Genomic DNA, 16,946 nt, shown 5'->3' with positions numbered 1-16,946 from the left:
GAAAAAAACGAAAAACCGCCAAATTAAAAAAAAGAAAAGACGGAAAAAACACAAATCGAAAAAAAAGAAGAAGGAAAAAAAACAAAAAAACAAAAAAAACAAGCGAAAACCCACAAAAGCATAATAACTAAAAATACGCTTAAGCGTTAAGTTAAAATGGCGTCTTTTTATGCAGGTCTGTCGTCTTTTCGATTTGACAAGTTTTCGCTTTGGATCTTTGGCGGGTTTTCATCTTATCGTTTTTTTCCTGGACGGGTTTTCGTCTTTTTGCTTAGGCGGATTATCAGTTTTGCAGTATTTCGTCTTTTCGCGGGTAACAAAACGAAAAGACGAAATGTCAGGTATAAGCCACACTAGGCCCTAGCCACTTTACATTATTATCACAAGATGCAGTATATCTGCTAGATTTTTCGAATGACATAACGAATGTATATGGTTTGAAAACACAATAGCAATAGATACGGATAAATTTGGAATTCTTATACTCCTTTGCAAAAATACTGTATTCTAGATATTTCACATTGCTGGATATAAGAGACTTGCCGATACCAACATGTTAATTTACTGAAGGACAGGCAAAGATTCCCAACCTTCATTAACCTAATACCGCTAAATCGAATCTAACATTTGATCACAATTAAACATGACTTGTTTTTCTTTAAAATTCCAGATTTTCATCGGTGGCAAAAAAGGAATTAAATGTTTTTACAAATTTGTAAAAAATTTTTCTATTGTTTAAGGAAACTTTGGAACAGTGTTTGTTGACCAGTCCTATTGGCAATGCAGTGTAGCAGCAAAGCCGAAGGAGGGCGTAATTGGATTTCTGCTAGGAGGCATCTGCTGGTTCGCAATTCCTTTCGCTCTGGCTACTACCACTGGATTAGCCTACATTGCCCTTGGCACGACACAGAATGGCCCGCTACTAAGCGTTGACCAGGTGGATGCTGGTGAGTACTCTTTGACATATCTAATGACAAATTACAGATCATTACCAATCTGAATTTGATATCTCACCACACACAAACATTTTTTACTGTAGACTAACGTAGATAAGCGCTCTATATATAACGCTTACAAGCGATATTCCGAGAGTAATTTATACAAAATGTCTTTATTAAATAGTAATGTATTCACTCGATTTGTCTACATGGATTTGTTTGCCGAAGTCGACGCATTGTGTTAACCTCTGGGCGTCAGTCAGGATCAATACATGTAAAACATCAAGTCATCATCTTTTTCTTATAATTCTAACCAAATTTGAAATATCTCCGAGTGTGATTAAACAAATTATGCTCCAAATGTATCTTTTTTTCACGAAGTATAGTAAACGTTATTCCCTCCCCTCCACAAGGGGAAATGTGAGACCATGGGGTCATAAATTTCATGATTGTGTTAAAAGCACATTAAGGCGCTTCCATCCACGAACAGCATTTAATCTAACCATATCTGGGTGTTGAGAAGAAGAGTTTTGAAACTTATGTCAATTTGACAGCTTTTGACCCCGCCCCTCAGGTTCCTGGATAATAAGGACCATGTAATCCTTTCTTTTTATTCATCCTACGCCATGAAACTTTTCTGCAAAATTTCATTGAAATTGGTTTAAGTTTTTTTGTTTTTTTGTTTTTGTTTTTGTTTTTGTTTTTTTTTTGTTTTTGTTTTTTCTATTTGAGAAACAGTCGAAAATTTTGCGGACGCACGACGCCAGACAAAGGGCGATCGCAATAGGTCACCATGATACTTTTTCTCAGGTGACCTAATTAGCAAGATTTTAATAGATTAAACATGTTTTTTTTGGAAACAGAAAGTAGATAGAGCTAACTAATCACGAAACCAACTCCGGATATGGCTTACGTGTAAGGCAGTTATCGAAATGATCTTGGACAACTTAACTCACAGATGTGCGACGAAAAAACTTTTAAATCTATAATACATTCTTGAATAAAGCAAATGCTTCTACGTCCAGGGTTGGTACCACCGGCCGTTGCGCAGAGGCTTCTTGGAAGGAGTGGAGAGTTTCTTATTATCATCATGATCATCATGGCGGTAACATCCACGGGGTCAGCAGAGGTCATCGCAGTGACGTCAATTCTTGTCTATGACATATATCAACTATATCTTAAGGTTTGCCCAAATTACTATCTCGTACTGCATGCATTGCTTGTCTTTGAAATAAAAATAAAAATCATTATTTTGAAAAGAACTGTCAAATTGATTTCATTGGTACAACTTACAAAAAGGACAACACAGGCATTTTGAAAATGGTTTCTTTTTCGAAACTCTATATATTATTATTTCTAAATGTTCTGTTGTTATGCTTAGCCATTTTTATTTTCAATATATTTTAATTAACTGAAATAATTTTACTTAAACCGATGTAGCTCTTAACCTACAATTACTTTCCATTTTATCGTTAATTTGTGTGTTTCGTGTGTGTGCGCGTGTGAGTGGTGGGGAGGGGGGTTAGTTAAAATGAAAATTTGCAAGAGAAAAGAATCTGAAATGAAGGAAATGCAGAAAAAAACAGATCATTGACTGAAAAGAAGAGATTTTTATGTCCCTCCATGGAAAAATAAAGCACATTCTCAAATCTGTCGCTCATGTACCACATTAGTCGCCTCCTACGGCAACGTGCATCGAAAAAAAAGGTATACATTTAATGTGCTTTAACGTGTATAACGCTAAAACAGCATAACAGTAGGTCGATCAGAAATAGATTTGCAGGAGTATAGAGACACCTGGTTAGTAAGTAGATATTGAACACTGATTAATTCATTAATTTCAATCTAATACACATATCAATGAGTCCGGAAAGAAAGCATTATTTAACTGATAACGAACGTCAAACAATCACTTTGTCCCGCCTTCAAATAAAACAATGGTTCGTATCCTTTCTAGTAAGTAATGGGCAATAAATCCTGGTGTTCACAATACTCTGATTTTTGTGAAAATGTTTATTGGACAAATTGAACTATTTCCCATAAAAACCAAGCATCTCTGTGCTTGTAAGACGTTTGGTGCGTATCTATACAAAATAAATCGAATTTATAACATATGATCGATTATATTTCTCTTCATGAAATATACTTTCTAAATCAAGATTCCTGACAATTGATATTTTTCTTTTAGCCTTACCGTCTTGTGCTTGACGCAAATAGCTGCCTACTCTGCGGAAAAGCCCGAGGTCGGATGTCCAACCCACGTGATAAATGCACGTGTGAAAGCATGCTGTACTGTATTGCATGTAAAGAGGACAATAAGTATGTACAGTAGCTAGTGTTAGCCAAATTTCGGCATATCCTTTCTATCAATACAAAACAAGTTTTTTTTGCTTTTTGTGTCATAATCAACTTTCCACATTGGTTTTCCACTTTAAAATAGCTCATCATTTTGAAATAAAATGATATCTTAAAATCGCCATGTCAATTTTTGATGATTATTCATAACACGTTTCATTCGTTTACTATTGTCCGTCCGTCCTTCCTTCCATCGTCATCAACCTGCTGTCAGTATTGTCCTCATAATGAGTTCTCAATATGAGAGGTCAAAAATTTCGTAGTACAATGTTTGAGAAAAAGTAACCTTGACCTACTTTCAAGGTCACGCGAGTCACATTTGTTAAAACGCATCAACGACTTTTCCGATAAACCGGAAGGCGCTGAATCACCTGACTGATATTGGATTGGGCCAAACAAATTACCCATATTAAAGGATACTTGGGTCAAGTTTATTGAAATGCACAAAGAACTTCTTCTTATTAACTAAAAAGCCTAGAATAATATTTGACTAGTAGGTTCCTTTTTATGAAGCCTGACAAATTTTGGAGAAAAAATGCATAAAGATCTTCTTCTAATTAACTAAGAAGCCTAGAATAATATTTGAGTGGTAAGTTCCTTGTATGAAGACAAACAAAGTCTGGAGAAAAACAATCCTTTTTCAGCGCTGTAGAGATCGATTTATCAAAATGTGATTCTGACTTCTCCTGATAAGCTGAAGTATCTAAAATCCTGATATATTTAGCAGGAAGATTCCTAGGATAAAATCGACAAATATTGCTGAATGTTATGACCATGACCTTTATTCATGGTAACAGGATTCAATTGGATTCATCTACCCATAAATTTTAATGTGTACTTGTCAGTTCAAACATACTAGTCTCACAGCTTAATATAGACACTTTGAATGTCAGAAACACAATGACATAAATGAGCGACACAAGCCCATCCGGCCTATTGCTCTTTATATTGCTTTGAAAACTGGTCACATAAACACATTCGGTTTTTTCAGCGTTTTCCTTGTGGTTGCTGAAATGCAGACATGCTTTCCTCTGTTCGAATGCCATTTTATATAATGTGTTCGATGGCTTTAAATATATATTCACAAACCGGAACAAAATGTAAACCCTTTCTGAATGGTTCAAGGCACAGACTTACCAATTCTTTCAAGTTTCTATAAGAAACAATCATTTTCAGTATTTCTTTAATTTGGTATCAAACAAACCACAGAAAAGTGTATGCTTGAACGGTAGGATCATATTATCCAAATGATGGCGCCGTTAAAATCTTTGGTTTCCTCATTACGTCTTTAAAGGTTGTGGAGAATATGATTCATAAATAGTTGAACCATTTTCACTTCAAAGGTGCTCATTTGCAGCATCGCCAAATCAATTTCTATATTATCATTGCAAGGTGAATCAGCTGTATGATGCCGCTTAATTCCTTTATCACTATAATTCTATATTTGTTTTGCAAGGCGTTATCTTATCTTGAATTTTCAAAATGTTCAATTTTTTATGCTATTTTTTTGTTCACGGAAATCCTCATTTTGAGTATAGTTCCTCTATATATTTTTATTTTTCAAAGCATTCATTTTTCGCAATTGTAATTGTTCCTTGTAAATAGCATAGATAAAAACAATATTTACAATGATAACTTTATACTTTTATGTAAGACTGGATTCAATTGACTAGAATTTTATAATGTGTCAAATATGAGGTTCCTTTCTTCTCTACAGACAGCGCGAGAATTGGAAGCGCGCTATTAAGCCGCCATACTCGTGCACGGTGCACGGAAAATACCGGGAATATACGGACTACTTATCCACACTCAAAAACTGGTGTCTACTTTGGTCAACCATCGCCATTCTCCCACTCACTATCTTCCTCGACCTTACTGGAGTAAGATATATTTTTATTCATTTATTTGTTTATCTATGTTTTTACAAACAACGATAGCACGTGTCTTACAACAGCGAGTGAAAATTTCAAAAACGTTACATAAAATGATAATCGTGGATCGTTGTGCATTAGAAAAACGTGTACACGTACATCATATTTGTAATAAATATATGAAAACCCCTTTGTAAAATTTTAGGAGGCATATATGAAACTCCAATTTTATCGGAATCTTAATAGAACATGTTTTCTATTATTTTCTTTCTCATATTGATCAAACAAACATGTCGTTTAGGACACTGCTTGAAACTCGTCCCACACACTTTAATTGTTGCCATGGTTTTACAGGTGAGTTTGGCGTGGGTTTACATGTTTATGGGTATCCTGATTGGCTCCGCGGTAATTCCAATAGCGCTCAGCGTGTCCTGGGATCGACTGACAGGAGAGGCTATGATTGCAGGCAGTATCTCAGGCACAATTTTAGCAGTCATTGTCTGGCTGTCGGTCGCTTCAACATACGAAGGCGGTCTTGGTCGTTTCCTTGAAAACACAGGTATGTCTGAAAATTAAGGGCATTGTTAATAGTGTCATTTCAAAAGGATATTTTGAAGAAAAGATGTTTATAAACAATAGGTATTGACAATATCCAGGGTCTTATCTCGGAATAGAACCATGATGTTTTATCACCTAGCTACGCCGCTGGACTACGACAAAGCTTTGAAATACTTATCTTTTATTTATTATTTACTTAAAGGTATTTCAGCTATACATTTCAAAATATGTAAATACAAAATAAAATCTTATAAACTGTGTCAATCAGCTGGCTAATTGGTTTTGTTTTCATACCAGGCTGAATGTATTGAAGAGCTTATCAAAACAGGTCACAAAGACTTTACAAAGTTGTTTAATTTCACCTTCAGGTGTACTAATGACGCCTTGTCTTTAAATGTCAAGATATGTATAGACCACATACATCGTATTTACTTATCACAGCTGGAAAACAAAGACACGACAGACTCTTCTACATCAACAGCTGATCTCGATCTTTTCCTACACCAAACCTAACATGAACAGCTTTCCATCAAGCTGTATTATAAACGTAATGACTTCAAATTCCCAATTGTGAATATTCCATATCTGGATAGTAACATTCCTGCATCTCAACCTATGTCGCAATTGATTCAATACTCCGAGGCCTGTTCCCATTATCACAATTTCCGTGCAACAGACCGACAAATTCCTAACATAGGAATTTAAAAGATGTAGGCTGATGAAAATAATTGCTTTTCGATCGTCATTGGCATAGTCCAATTTTTTTGTGTGATGTGAAGCAGGACATGTTTGATGCTCGTTTGTTTGCCTCTTGGTTCCGTTGTTTTATACTTAGTCCTCATTTGAGAACGTGACACAACTTACTTGGATTAAGGTTTACATTCCAGATGTCGTTGATGAAACACAATACGCTTAATCTTCTGGATCACCTGGTCTTAATGTCCTTGTATCCGTGTGAATCTTTTGTTCATTTATTTCTCTAGTTTTATTGACTTCGAGTTTGGATTTTGATTATGTTGGCATTTTGCATTTCTTAGCAAAAGCAAAACAATTAATAGTAAAGATTACCATGACAACGCCTGTCATGGTTGATCAGTTTTAATCAAGGATGTTGATTAGTTCCGACACTTTGACGTGTTTTCATTAGAAGCAATGAGTAACAAGTTTTTGAAACTTTTATTAATCCTCCTCAATGGCCAAGATGTGAACGCGCGATGGGTCATACTTTGGAAGGAAACCGTAACTGGGGAAACCCCAACGAGGTCGGACAAGTGCTATTTTCACGTATGGCATTGAAATCGAACCCCGGGCGATTAGGTGTAAAGCGAGTGTGTTTTCTTGCATCTTCCAATAATTTAAAATGTCTTCATAACAGTAATGTAAAAATCAGAATTTTCTCATTTCTTAACCAAGATTTTTTTCTCGGTAGCCCACGATGATATAATATTGCAGTGGACAATATTTGACAATATGGAATTTCTATTCGCAATGGATTCTAAAGCTCTTATCTTTCAATTCAGTTGTAATTACGTTATAATGACGTATTCTGGGCACAATATTAATGCACTGATTGACCGTTTAATTTAATTATGCTACAACAAACATGTTCAATATAATTGATAAATCACAAAAGTTAATTGACTCGTGAAATGTGTTATTGATCCGGAGTTTATCTATACCGTGTGAATAAAGTTTGAAAAAAGCAAACACCCTTTTTGTTGATGAAAAATAAAAAATTACGCTCATTACCAACAATCTTATATAAAGGATGAAAACCTGTGTGATAATTTTGAATATTTGCCAAATTGTCATTTCAATTTCATTTTTTGTTTTACAGGACGAGAGATGCCACTTCTTTGCGGCAACATTGTGGCAATCATGTCTGGTGGCATTATCACCGTAGTAACCAGTTTCGTTCAGTCTTGGAAGTATGGCTCGATACCACGTGAGGAAATCTGGGAAAAAACACGTGACATCGATAGCCCTCTAAGTCCATGGACACAACTTTATGAGAAGTACAGTTTTTTTTTTCATTCATCACATGATAGAATTTATCAGACGTGATTCGAGCAAATACTGTTTGTTTCTGGTTTTTGCCACAATGGTTTAAATTGTGATACAAATATATCAAAAGGAAATTAGTCAAAAGTTATGTCTGTTTCTTAAAAGAATAGTTATATGATAATAAAATTGACTTTTATATATCAAGAAACAAATAAATACTTATTGGCAACACTTGTGGGCAATTAAGATGAAATAACTATGTATTTTTTAATGCAGCAAGCGACGATACAATCATATGTCTTTTTTTTCAATGCAGTAAGCGAAGTTTCCAAAAAAAATTATCTCTAAATGTGGCGATATTTTTGGAATCCATAGTAACGAAAGTCATTTTAGTCATGTGCTTCAAAAGGCAACAATGGACAACAATGGACACAGTGGGTGTCGCTTTTTAGTATTGCCTTTCACATGAAATGTACATCGAATTATTTCTGAAATAAATTTGAGAATAGCAATAAAATATCTGCCTATTAAAACAATACTGGTTAATTATTAATTTTAGATTTTAAAAAATCGTTGATTTTGCGGATAATCCCAATCCATGAATTCATATGTCCACGAAATGTTGGAATAAACATAGATTAATTCAGCGTTATCTATCCACGATATCAAGTGTCCATGAAAAGAAATTTTATTCTTGAAAAACCACGGAAATTGAGCCTCACGAATATACACATTTTTGCAGTCAATAATTTATTCAATAGGTTTTCATAGAACTTATAAAGTACTTGATATTTTTTCAGAGATCTAAATATAACAGGTGCCCATCAGCTTGACAACCGGCCCGCGTTAGCAGAAGTTGAACGTCACTTCCGGAGTTCCAAGATAATGGCCTACGTTGGGGGCCTATTGGGCTCAGTCTTGCTTGTTGTGGTTTGGCCTTCAGTACTTATATCTGTTGATATCATGGATCAGTCCGATTTCCATAACTGGGTAAGTCCTCGTAGAACAGGTCGTTTGTTGCTAAACATTTCATGAATTTACTCATTTTTTGGAAAAAATGTAGGAAAAAACATATTGCAGCCGAGTTTAATTCGCAAATATACTATGTTAAATTGAATTCTAAAAATGGTAAACATGGTAAACGTTTCTAAAGATATATACGTTTTTGTTATCCGATAAATTTCTTGATATATACCCTTAGCAGAATTCGCGGATATTCAAATAATGCAAACATACACTATTTATATAGGCATCTCGTAAGAATATAGTTGGTATATATTGCTTAACCTCCGACCTTCAATCAAGGTCATTTGAGTGCTTGTGTTGCATGGATGCGTTTTTGGGGAGCCAGAGATTGTTCATGTAAGCCTTCTTGTGATAGTGCGTAACTGAGGCCGGCTTTAAAGTGCTACCTGACTGAAATGCTCCAGTATGCCTCTGCCATTGGACAAAACCTAAAGCCTTTCTCACAGGGAAGATTTTGTAACAATCAGAGTTAACAGTATCTTAGCACTGTAAAGAGTAATGAAATCGTACTATTTATCCAGATTTATATCAGCTCTGTCATGGCAGACGGAATTGCACAAGGGTGTTTTGTCATGCAGTTTTTGTTATTTTTTGTTTACACGTGGCCTCTAATCGACCGAAACTTCACTTCTTTTCTTCCTTTCTCGTTTATTTACTTGTCATACGCGAGGAAAATTTGATAAATCTCTTTCTTTTCCGACCGAAAGTCGTAAAGCAACATTGTCTGATTTCATTATCTTTCAATTACTCTATAGTTTTATTGTCATATCACACCGTGTGTTCTGCTTTAATATATTCATTGCTTTTGCTTTCTTGTTTTTAACCCCACATGGTTTTTATACGCCCGTCGAAAGACGGACGTATTATGGTATGGCGCTGTCCGTCCGTCCGGCGTCCGGCATCCGGCGTCCGTCGTAAACGTTTATTTATCCGGAGATCTCCTCCAACATTTTTCAGCCGATCTTTATGAAACTTGGTAGGCTTAATCACCATGATATGAAATTGTGTTTTCCTGAACAAGGTTTTGATTAGACTTTTTGATTAAGAGTTATGCCCCTTTGTTTATTTCACTATAGAAATATTGTCCGGAGGTCTCCTCCAATATTTTCAGCCGATCTTTATGAAACTCGGTAGGCTTAATCACCATGATATGAAATTGTGTTTTCCTGAACAGAGTTTTGATTAGAATATGAGTTATGCCCCTTTGCTGTTTTGGCTATTCACGGGCGTATTTTGTCCCGCTTTGCGGTACTCTTGTTGAAATTGAATCGATGTGCCATTAACAGAATAACTGGGGTTTGTTTTAGGTTATGCTTGCCATTGTGTGGGCGGTTGGGGCGACTATCTTCATCATTATATATCCGTTGTTGACTGAAGCATGGGATATTCATCATGCGTTTAAGGAGAGACGCCAGGTCAGCCCCGATATGTGGACCAAACCGTCCAAGCAAACACCAGGCAAGCCGAAAAACGTCGGAAAGGTACCAAGACCAGTTAACCAAAATTCTACTTCTGAAAAGCCTTCTATCAGTAAGGAAAATGAGGACGGAAATGATACTGGTAATATAGAGGAAGGATACACTGACCCCAATCTTATCAACAACATTACGGAGACAGGTGAACCGATAGGAAAACGATTTTCACAGACACAAATGAACGATTCTAATCATATATGACACTAGAATAGAAATTAAAATGTTATCAGAAAATCTAATGATCGGGTATTAAAGTCCATGATTTAATATAACGAAAAAAACTCTATAACATTAGAATGTATTCCGATCCACAATTTCATCACTTTCTGTCCTACTATTCAAAGATATGTCACTTTTTCTTACATAATGAAACCTGCTAATTTTAATTGGCCATATATGGAGGCAGATTCGTGAATAGTTCCGGATTTTTAATAAGCTCTACTAACTGCCAGTTTTCGGCAAAAATGCGTTTGATTCATAAATCTTGTTATTTATATTTTTACATTTGAAGCAAAATCATAAACATAGTTTAGCAAAGCTTTGAAAACCGTAAATTTACAGCTAGATGGTAACGTATTTTCTCTTCGTTTAAGCATCCATAGTATCATTCATCTACACTCGAAATTTTCTTGTTTTAAAAATATACCTAACAGACCGCAAATGTATAGCGATAACAAAATCGAAAAACACTGGACAATAAATAAACAAAATAATAAATAAATATAATAAATAATTAGATAAATAAATAAATAAAGATCTTAGTCGAACGATTGCTATTGAATGTTTAGAAATAGTGTCTCCCCTAAATTAAATGCCGAAATACCCATTTTATGACATTTGCCTCTTTATGAGGAAGCACAGAGAGAACAATAGGTTTATTTTTCTATTACATTCCCACGTGAGACAGTAATGTTTTCTATCGTGTTAGCGTTCAATCATTATAACTTGCCCATGCAAAACTGTCTTGTGTACTCGAAATAATTTATTTCATCCGAAGAATCACATTCTCTTATATATTCAACTAATATATTATTATTTGCGCATCCGTCCAAATTTGTATAATTCATGTTTACCGTTTCGTTCCCGTCCAATACATATATATAATGAGTAAAGTATTTCATAACTCTCTGTCTTTATTCCTATACTATTCTTACATTGATCAAAATATTGCTTTCTACAATGTTTTTTTTCTAATCAAAATGTTTGTTATTTCTCTGTTACACTCCTGGCCCCACTTGTATAAAACATCTCAACTTGAGATTTCCTCAAGTCGAGATTTTCCTCAGCTGATATCTCCTCAAAAACGGCTTGTATAAAATTTTCTCAAGGAACAGGAGGAAGTCATTGGCTAGGATATCCTGAAATTCCTTGAGGAATTTTCATATAAGATATTTTCAAGGAGATATCAGCTGAGGAAAATCTTGACTTGAGGAAATCTCAAGTTGAGATGTTTTATACAAGTGGGGCCCGATCTTTAATTAACAACACTTTTACTCAAAAAGAATGTTTTTATAACATTTTTATTTTTATCATATACTTTAAAATCATTAATTTTCGTGGGGCTTAATTTTCGCTTGGTTTCAGAAAATTAGTAGGTTGGGGTATTTGAGTATGTGCATTAGTTACATATCCGATTGATATAAAAAAAAATTGTCAACTTTATTAATTCGTGGCCGGGTGAAATGAAAAATAAAAAAAATAAAATTAAACCCCAGGGAAAAATGATTCTATTGTATCTATCGATTCCATTACATTGATACAAAATACTCGATAATATGTATATCTTAGTGATGAACCCGCTTGTACGATAACATGATATGTTTTTTTATTGTATGTAAGCTGTACACATTGTTGTTCAAATATTAAGCGTAAAGCTTTATTTTAGATGGTGAATGTTACTATGATATGATAATATGTGGTTGATTTTTTTAATTGATGGAATTGCCATTTTGCTTTCACGTAGATTGCGAGTTATTCTTTAATAGCATTCTTTCCTAGAGATGAAATTAATTGTCAACGAAAATGTTTTATACCCCTCCTTCACCCTGTAAAAATTACTGTCCGTTCGATGCACGTTTATTTTTTCTAATAAAGAAGTTGGTTGCCAGAAACTTGTGATGTATTGTAAGAATTTAAATTCAACTTTTCTTCTTTATTTGTAACATATCGGTAACAGCTGTACAGCTATATATGTAATTAGTATATATATATATAAAACTTACTGAAATTCTTAAAAAAAAACTTGTTTAAAACAGATTAAAGATATAAAGCGTTATAAATATTGCTTAAACTGAAATTATTTGAAGCGCGGCAACGAAGTTGTCCGTAAGTAATACATGCATCATGCATTTCTTTTTGTCAAAGTATAATGATTTGTCTCCATGATAGAATACATACATTCCTTATTTGTGTCTGTTTTTCATAACAGACCCCAAAATGACCTTTAGAATATGATATGAATTTTATATGAAAATTACGATATGTCGCAAAAGTATTCTTTTTTTCACATGGATATGTTTATAATAGATGCCATATATGGCTGTCACTTCGGCGTCTTGCAGTCTACATTGACAAGTATCTCGTTTGTTACACTGCGCTAATTAGCATTCTGTCGCAAATAAGGCATTAGAGTATAAATTTGCTATATCATTATAGATAAGTTATTCACCAGCAGGTTTTAGTGAAAGCATCTTAGCAAAATCTAAGGAATTCCGACACATCAGCAGATTGATACTGAGAGTGGATGTTAGTCAAGTTTTCCTTCGTATGGAGACGTCTTAATGTTTTCCTACACAAATCAATTTCACTGTAGACTATAGCGTACAGTCTTATATACTACAAAGTGATATGTGTAGTCACCATCAAACTTCAATTGTAAACAATTCTGATCGTTAGACAGACGGACCGTCATGTCAGTACGGAAAGAATTTGTTCAAATTCCTAGCAGGATTGGGTAGAATTGTGGAATCTACACAGGATCCATCCTACCTACAACATTCTGCCAAATTGCTAAGGTATTTATGTTTTTGTTCGTTTCAGACCACTGATATGATATACATCACCAGTTTAGAACCTTTTCTTCTGATAGAAATAATTACCTATACTTAACACTATTTGACGCGAGTCACATTATTTTTCATCAGTCACTTAATATTTCATCTGCGCTCTCTGTTTTTGTTTTTTTGTTTTGTTTTTATTAAACATTCCCTCTTCCTCGGAATATTCTTCACTCTTATCATTGAGTCAGATTATGTACCGGTTATCTTGGTACGTCGATCCATATTTAGAAAACAAAACACGGTTTAATCTGTTCAGAGAGACATAGTCGACAAAGCGGAAGACGCTCACCTTTGAGAAACACCTGGTTTTATCATTTTTGTATTTTTTCATGAGTCCACGTGAGAATCGTCCTTTTGTTCTAAGAATGCCATAGTTTCATCGAATTTTTGTTTGAATTAAGAATCTGTTGATATGTCGGTATTTTTTCTGTTGTTTTCAAGAGACTATTAAAAATGACAAAAACAAATCTACAGAGGAGTTTTCTCTTTATTTACACACAAGCTATTTGTCAGCTAAGTGTATAAAATTTCATCATTATTCTTATAATCCTCCATTTAAGCATTGAACTGCTTTCATTTGACGTTCATGGGCTTATGTTATTGTCAATACAAATGCATTATGGGTGTATGGTGACGTCATCATTATTTATCTGTTCCCCATAATGCATTCATGTTGACAATAAATACAATCTGACCGACATTCAATGGTTAAAAGCACGCTGATACATCTCGCTGAGAATCTCATCATTTATTCATTGTGTAATATCAGATTATACTCTTGTTTCTCGAAGAGGCACATATTTGTTAATACCTCTGATGAACAGATCTTTGAATGTAGCTTATAAATCACCAACAGACCTCAAATGAACTCCAAGGAACCTGTCGGATATCAGCAGACATGTTATCCGAGTTAAACCCCCTCGCTGTAGTGGTTGGTTTTGTGGGAATTCGGGGGAACCTCCACCATGTTTACAGATAGTATATACAAGGTGGTGATCACTACAGCGAAACCGAAAACACACCGGACTTCACAAGTCCAGTCTAGGTATAGATAGGGTCTATTGGGAAACTATACACATGATCTATAGTAGGAACTGTATATATGGTCTATGGAGGAACTATACCTATGGTCTATGGGGAACTATACATATGGTCTATGGGGGAACTATACCTATGGTCTATGGGGGAACTACATTGTATATGTATGGTCTATAGAGGAACTATACATATAGTCTATGGGGGACTATATATATGATCTATAGTAGGAACTATGTATATGGTCTATGGGGAAACATACACATGGTCTATGGGATACTCGATTCCTTAGTGTCGCGTGCTGATGTATTCTTTTGAACTTGTATTGTTACGTTCGTCAATATTAAGATTACCCAGCACAACAAAGTTTCTGTATCGGTGGAGAGTCTTTCTGTAACTGTAGTGGGGCAGATTGCTGAAACAATCTTTCACTTGGTGATGCAAGCACCATATTTGGCTCAAAAGTGCTTCAGAACCTACTCTCCTAGGGAAGTACGTTATCCACTTGAAAATACAAAATGGCCGCCAACTTTCAAGATGGCCGCCATTCGAAGCGGTTTTAAACGGTGTTTGAACTATATTTTGATTGATTTATCCTATTTTGATGGTCTATACATCGAAATATGTTTTTGAGTGTGAGAAATCCAATTCTGCATTTAGAAAATTTACTGAATATTATGACGATATGATGGGGATTACACGTTGTCAACATATAGGGTACGTACAAACAATGTGAAGGAAAAACTGATTTACTTGTGTGTTGTTTGACTCAGGAAACGACTTGCTGTTGATGTACAGCTTCGATAGGTTCTTCTTTTAGTCCTCACATTTGCAGGCACACAACTGTGTATACTTTAGGCTGAAGTGATACTAGTAGCATTTGAATCGCCCTCGGCATTCAGTCTTGCAGCCACATTTTGTCAACTGCTCACAAGTCGGAGCAATTGGTGGAAGGGTTGTCCAGAGAACTTGTCAGGTCTCACCATCTTTTTGCCAGCCCCAGTTGGTAAGGCTTTCAGTGTGCATTTTGTGAAGATTTTTAAAGTCTGACCTTTACAAATACTAGTTCCAAGCTGTCAATTGTATCACGGGTTTCAGCAGCTGACGAGAAAGTGATCTCGAACCCGGGCAACAACATCTCCTCTGCTCCGATCCTGAATGTTTCAACCAGAAACAGAAAGTCCCTCATCGTACACAATACTATAAATAAGACTTTCCCTAATGGCTAAAAGGTTTCGTTCCTTACTAAAAGTCTGATACGGTCCAAAATAGATAAAGCCAGGAGGAATATTCTTGACAATTTTTCCGAATATTGGTAAAAATCTTAATGAAGTGGAAAAAATCATAAAAAAATGTTACTTTTTAATAATCACACCGAAGGCTTGATACTTTGGTAAACAACCATCCCAGTGGTGCATGAAACACTATTTGTATTTAGCTTTTTGCTACATATGCTCGGAAGAGTACACAGATTGGCTGACACACAGTCAAAAACAATTATTTTACACACAATTTGATAAGGTAGTGGTATGATACGATAGATACATAAACATGTATTGACCTAAGGAAACAACAAAGAAAATACCGACACGTCAACAACGGACATTCGGTACCCCTCCAGTGGTATTGGTATCAGTGGCATACCTCGAGTAATTTTGTTGTTTTTGGCTCCAAATCTTCTTATATGGTTACTCTCTTCCTGGCATTGGATCATGTACCAATACGCCTTTGGTAAATCCGGAATTGTTGTCCGGATTTGGTTTCGATTTTATTGACTAATTCCAGTTGTTGACATTAGCAATGCGACGGCGACTCTTAATTTTTCGCCTGAATTTGATGTAGCCTACTACGGAGTAAATGTCTGTTTTGATTGCTATAGTTACCTTTGTACACGTGAATCCTTTATTGATCTGTAACTCTCACACGTCTCACAGAGTCGTTTTATTGGAATACCATAAAATGTGTCCATACACGAGTTAATTAATAGCTTATCTCCAGTTTATACGAAAGTGTCATGTAAAGAGATACTGCATGTGAAATGTGTCATAAATGGTGAGTTTTTCAGCATTAGAAATTTGATTAAAACCTTTAAGCGTGTAAGTTCTGTACTTGCCAAATTTTCCGTAACGTTAATTGACTCGGTGTAAATCAAGGACTGTATCAGTTATATAGTTCTCAGTATGTGATTTAGTTTATTTCAGTTTTGGCCGTCGCGAGTTTTGGCGGTGTAGCAATAAGAGTTATCTCCCTTGTATTATTTACATGATACTTGATCTCGATTGTGTAATAGACAATTTAACCATTGATTGATTTTGATTTGTATCAATAATTAGTTTTCTAATTAATACTATATGGTGTTATTTATAAAAGAATTTTGTTTTAATATTTGTATTGATTGCAAAATATTTGGCAGTCACCATACAATTGAGAAATTGATACATGATCAATTTCTTAAATATGTTCAATTACTATAGTTCAGGATAAGAATTTGGTATGCATGTTAGCAGGGACGTCCCCGATGTTAGTTGTCGTGTATATCGATTGCTCTCTCTATTCAATTATCCAATTAGACAAACAACAACAAATAGAAAAATGTATTATAATGTCGGGGACAAATACATGTTA

The 16,946-nt window shown here is 35.0% G+C and overlaps 1 protein-coding gene across 1 annotated transcript in view; it reads left to right on the top strand.

The window, feature by feature from the left end:
• LOC132551230 (uncharacterized) overlaps positions 1 to 10,428 on the top strand; it is a 34,105-nt gene extending 23,677 nt beyond the window's left edge. Inside the window, exons 6-13 of the mRNA XM_060215344.1 lie at positions 741 to 947; positions 1,964 to 2,121; positions 3,127 to 3,257; positions 5,011 to 5,173; positions 5,519 to 5,723; positions 7,560 to 7,737; positions 8,527 to 8,716; positions 10,060 to 10,428. Of these exons, the coding sequence (XP_060071327.1) occupies positions 741 to 947; positions 1,964 to 2,121; positions 3,127 to 3,257; positions 5,011 to 5,173; positions 5,519 to 5,723; positions 7,560 to 7,737; positions 8,527 to 8,716; positions 10,060 to 10,428 (1,601 nt within the window). The remainder of the gene's footprint in view (positions 1 to 740; positions 948 to 1,963; positions 2,122 to 3,126; positions 3,258 to 5,010; positions 5,174 to 5,518; positions 5,724 to 7,559; positions 7,738 to 8,526; positions 8,717 to 10,059) is intronic.
• Positions 10,429 to 16,946: the final 6,518 nt, after the last annotated feature.

This window comes from Ylistrum balloti, unplaced genomic scaffold (genome assembly GCF_031769215.1).
Source record: "Ylistrum balloti isolate Yb309-2 unplaced genomic scaffold, AGI_CSIRO_Ybal_v1 Utg370186, whole genome shotgun sequence".
Lineage (NCBI taxonomy): Eukaryota > Metazoa > Mollusca > Bivalvia > Pectinida > Pectinidae > Ylistrum > Ylistrum balloti.
The sequence above is the reverse complement of the archived record's forward strand: the minus strand, read 5'-3'. Positions and strand labels throughout refer to the sequence as shown.